Source organism: Oryza glaberrima, chromosome 4, assembly GCF_000147395.1.
Source record: "Oryza glaberrima chromosome 4, OglaRS2, whole genome shotgun sequence".
NCBI classification, from domain to species: domain Eukaryota; kingdom Viridiplantae; phylum Streptophyta; class Magnoliopsida; order Poales; family Poaceae; genus Oryza; species Oryza glaberrima.
In genome coordinates this window covers 26358421-26363731 of record NC_068329.1, presented here as the reverse complement: position 1 = coordinate 26363731, position 5311 = coordinate 26358421, and the positions used below count along the sequence as shown (strand labels likewise).

The following is a 5311-nucleotide window of genomic DNA, read 5'->3' as shown; positions in this document are numbered from 1 at the left end:
CTCCTTAATCCCATTCTCTTCAAACACACCCCAGTCCCTGAGACCCTGACCCTTGTTAGTAGTATCATTGATGCTGATCGCACACCGGCTTGTTCTTTCTAGAAGCACAATAATTCGTGCCACATTCTATCACGCTTTTCTTGATTGGCAATTAAAACTGTTGAACACGTTCACGCCCTGACCATCATCGGACTCGGAATTAAAGTGGTAGCTAGGGTCGTAGACACTTCCTTACAGATGATCTTGTCCTCTCTGTTTCGCAGCTTCACTGCAGGGCAACGTTCTGCTATTTTTCGGCTTGTAGTCTGCGGAACATCTCTTGCATCTGCCGCACCAAATTCTGTTTTTTTTTCCAAAACCTTGTAGGGCCTCAGATTTCTCAAAACTAGAGGCAAAATCTGATCGAGGACAATATAATGCAGCACGCTACGCCAACTCGCCCAAATCATTCTCATCTTGGAGTTCTTTCCTTCCAAGCTGGCGCTTCACCAACACGGAAAGAGCATGGTCAGGTGTGAGATGGTAGTCACCCCTATCTTTTCTCGGACTCACTTTTCTTGGCATGAATCGCCATGCCGAGAAATGCTCGGTTGCTCACAAGTCACGGCCTCACACAACGGGACACGTCCTGTAAAGGCTGCCATTGCCCATTACTAAGATTCTCCGGTGAACCCAACCAAGCCAAATTGGGTTCGCGTCACACTGTGCGTAGCACAGTGCTCCTGCAATGCTGTGCGGGACGACGTCCTTGGCCCTGGACCTGGCCCTGCACGAGCACGAGCACAGTCCCGCGGTGCCAGCACGTACACACATCGGTGCGCGGGTGTACGTGCGCACTACGCGGACAGCCGCAGCTTAGCAATGATGCGTGCGTGCACCGGCCCGGCCATGTCTTCCTGCCCGCGGCGGTGGATCGATCACGGCATCCAGAGAGCAACATGGCGAGCCATGGCATTGTACGCGACGCTTTGGTCGGCGCGGGTTCCAATCCAATGGAGAAACCTATTGGAAATGGAATGGCCGTGACACCGTCCGGGAAGACGGTGACGCGAGCTACAGGACACAGCGCGCGTGCAGGCGCCGCGCCAGCGCGCCCCCACGAGGCATCGCTCGCTGGACATTTGTGTTTAGCATTGCAATTAGCAGAAATTGAGGGACATTGCCAAGAACACCAACGCGTCATCGGATTACAAAAGATCAAAACAGCCTGTTTATTAGAACACCCAATCACCCATTGTGAACGCTAATGAACTCACATCAAATATTTACACCCTCTTTTCTTGTGACACCAAAATCAGCTCGGATCCTCAGATTACGCGGGGGGGCGGGGGGGGGGGGGGGGGGGGGGGGGGCGGCGGGACAAACAGATTTAATCAGCAAATTAATTAACGGCATCGTAAGCGCACAGAAAGCACCAACCGAATGATGATGATGATTAGATCCTCCACGCTGCTGCGAAAATCGCCCGGAATGATCACGCATTCACGCGCCGATCGGGCGATCTCACCTGACACCCTCGCGGCAATCGCCGGCGGCGCGGGACTTGCGGTGGCGCAGCGCCTTGATCGAGCCCGGGATGAACCGCCCCCACCCTCTCGACTTGGGCGGCGCCCTCGTCTCCACGGCCGTCGCCGACACCGAGCTCGACCGCGCCAATGCCGCCCCGTCGTCCACCTCCACGACCCTGTCCGACGTCGCCTTCCGGAACGACACCCACCCAAACGCCCTCGACTTGGGCCTCTCGTCCCTGACGACGATGCCGCGGCCGCCGCCGCCGCCGCCCGCGGCGACGGATCGGGACCGCAGTCCCATCCGCCGCTCCCGCTCGATGAGGCTGTACACCCTCCCGACCACCGCGGCGCTGCCGGAGGCGGCGGAGGAGGACGAGGAGGACGGGGACGAGGACGACGCGGCGCAGGGGCAGGGCCGCGCGTGCGCGCACTCGGGGCAGAGCCGGAGCAGGCGGTCGCGGAGGCAGTACGGGCACACGCCGCCGCAGGGCGGCGCCGGGTGCTTCCGGCAGCGCCACTCGTCGCCGGCCATCGGTCGGATCGGCCTCTCGATCTCCTCCAGTCTCCACCACCGTTCGTCCGTGCGTGCGTGCGGTTGCTGTTTTAGAGGCGTGAGAGGGAGTCGCGGAGTTGATCGATCGAGAGAAGGACGCGGGCGGGGAAGCAGATCGATGGAGAGAGTTGGGGTCTCTCTCTCTCTCTCTCTCTAATCAGCCCGGGGGCCACGCCACGCACGCAGCATTTTGGGACGGTTCACGAGGGGGCGTAGTCTTGAGCGGTATCTACGGGATTGCCATTTGCCAGGGAGAGGACAGACACGTGGCGCGTCGGGGGTAAGGCCTTTGGGGAGCTGTGGCCCCAGTATACAGAGTGCTTTAATATGTTTAGAGGACTGTTGAATGATGCAGCGCTGCTTTGAACGTTTGGACACTGTAGATCATTAGCACGTTTTGGCAAGTACCGGTGATACCTGTTTACACCCAAATTTGGCATTTAGGATTAAAATAGTAAAGATTGCCAAAATTTGGAAGTCTACCGGTTTTCTCCGAGTGGGCCGGCCTGACCGGCAGTGACCGCCGGTTGAGGGCCGGTCAGACCGGTGGTGTGTGGCCGGTCTGACCGGTAGGTCCGAGTCCGACTATGTTTCGTCGGGTCTCGAGGTTTTCTTGCTCGGGAAGGCATGTTTCGGGTTTCCTTTGGTTTCTACTCCAGTTGGACATGGGGGAGTGCCTGTAGAGGGCAAAACCAACCCCTATATAAGGGACATGGCCGGTTCACTGTAAAAAATCAATCTACAATCAATCAATCGAATCGTTTTTCATATTGTTTTTAGTTTTCTCTTAGTTCGTCCATCTTTGTCGGTTTGCGCCGTAAACCATCCGCCGCCGCTGCGAGAGTGCGACATCTCTTTGTAGGTTTGTCCTGAAAACCTTCCGTTTTGCCCACGAGACGGGTAGTTATCTAGAAATCGGCTCTGCTAGCCGGTTTAGTTATCAAATCATCTAGGTTTAGCTCTTTGCTAGATCGAGGTGGTTGGCGACTCTAGGATCACCGCAAGGTTTAAGGTGCTGAGATCGTGCTTGTCAACTTGTCAAAAAAGTTGCCAACACGATTTTTGGCGACTCCGCTGGGGAGGAGATCCGTTCATCGTCAACTCAATTTCGACTTCGCCATGACGAAGCCGCCATCCAAGACGGAGGTGGAGCCAGCCAATGTGATACCGGTCACATTGGAGGATTTCGAAGGAGAGGACCGCAAAGCTATGAAGGAGTACATCAACGAACTCACACGGGAGGCGTTAATGAGGGCAAGCACTAGGACTCGTCAAGGCGTGATCATCAAGCCCGGGCCACGTCCTAAGCTCGCCCCTGATTTGGTAAGTAATGATGAGGTAACACAATCTATCCAACAACAAGTAGCATGTACAATAGATTCATCTATGATTGCTTTCAAAGATAAGTTAGACGCAACTTTTGAGGGTAAATTTGATGAGTTTTTAAGGGTTAAATTCGGCCCTCTTATGGCCGATTACATGTCAAAGGATAAAGCCTCTACCACTGCTAACCAGCCTCCTATAGATCAAACGGGTATAAGAACCGATGGAGCGGCGCACACGGCCAGTCCGACCGGGCCTGACGGCCGGTCAGACCGCAACCTAGCCGTCGGTCCGACCGGCCAAACGGCCGGTCAGACCGGGTATTACCCCGGCGGTCAGACCGATACTCAGGCCGGTCCGACCGTGCCTCTGGATGCCGGTCAGACTGGGCACTGGGCCGGTCAGACCGGCGCGATTATACCGATACAGGGAATCGATCCGATGACTAATGCTAGTTATTTGTATTATCTTAGAACATTTGATCCTCCTGTATCTACTGCTGCAAATAATCCCCAAGTTCCCCCACATGTTCCTAATGCTTATAATGATGTTGCTAGGGGGTATCCTCTCGATACTAGACAAGGCTAATATAATCATATTGCGCCACAAACACAACCTATTAGGCCACCAAATCCACCGCCAAATCAACATGGGCCTAATAATATAGAGGATATAATTAGTGAGATTATTAGGAATAGATTCGGGATTGAAACTAGGAATCGTGCTAGGGTTTACAAAAAGCCGTATCCTGATTGTTATGATAATGTGCCGTTTCCACGTAATTATAGAGTTCCCGAATTTACCAAGTTTAGTGGTGAGGATGGTAAGACCACATGAAAGCATGTAGATCAATTTTTGGCGCAATGTGGTGAGGCTAATAGTGATACTTTTAAATTGCGCTTGTTTTCTTTATCTTTGTCCGGTAATGCTTTTACATGATTTACTTCTTTACCGGCAAATTCTATTCATACTTGGGCTCAATTAGAAGAAAAATTTCATGATTATTTCTATACTGGAGAAACTGAGCTTAGGTTATGTGATTTAATATTGGTTAAGCAAAAGTATAATGAGCCTGTCATTGATTATATCAAGAGATTTAGAGATGTTAGAAACCGATGTTATAGCTTGAATATAACTGATAGAGATTTGGTTGGTCTTGCTTTTAATGGTTTAATTGCTCCTCTTAGAGAAAGACTAGATGGCCAACAATTTTTTGATATTAGTCAACTTATGCAAAGGGCTCTGGCTCAAGAAAGCCGGGTTAAGGATAATAAAAAACTTGTTAGATCATATGGCAAAAAGCCTAATGTTAATGTGATTGATTACCCTGAGGCTAGTGATAGTGAGGAGGAGGGTGATCATGATATATATGTTGCTGAATAGTCATGGACTAACAAAAATAAGCCTTTTGTTTGCTCCAACCTAATGCCGACTCCTCGCAAAGATCGGCAAAGTGAGGTTAAATATAGTTTTGATGTGGCCAAGTGTGATAAGATTTTTGATTATATTTTACAAGAAAACAAATTAGATTACCTAAAGGCCATGACATACCATCTCAAGAAGAGTTGAAACGTCGAGCATATTGTAAATGGCATGATTCTCATTCTCATTCTACTAATGATTGCAATGTGTTTCGACGACAGGTTCAATCAGCCATAGATGAAGGACGATTGAAGTTCACCGATGGCTCCAAGATGAAGCTTGATCATGATCCTTTTCTGGTGAATACAATTAATTTCAATAATAAAAAGGTGTTGATTCGGCCGGAGCAAGCCGAATCTACTAAAGGAAAAGGTGTAATCATTGGTGAACCAAGACCAAAGATGATAGTGCCAAAGAAGCCGGAGGTTGGTGTTTGGAAGGAAAATAAGAGTGAAGCTTCAACTTCTAAAGCCCCTAGGAGACCAAAGTGACTTTTGATATG

General features: G+C 50.7%; 1 protein-coding gene across 1 annotated transcript; it reads right to left on the bottom strand.

The window, feature by feature from the left end:
- Positions 1 to 1350: 1350 nt before the first annotated feature.
- Positions 1351 to 2249, bottom strand: LOC127771466 (uncharacterized). The gene has a single exon (XM_052297381.1). It carries the CDS (start codon positions 2041 to 2043, stop codon positions 1504 to 1506), a length of 540 nt encoding a protein of 179 aa, XP_052153341.1. The 5' UTR covers positions 2044 to 2249; the 3' UTR covers positions 1351 to 1503.
- Between the last annotated feature and the right edge of the window lie 3062 nt (positions 2250 to 5311).

What these genes read in the sequence shown, in the direction of transcription:
- LOC127771466 (XM_052297381.1), bottom strand. Translation starts at nt 2,043, where the DNA reads ATGGCCGGCGACGAGTGGCGCTGCCGGAAGCACCCGGCGCCGCCCTGC.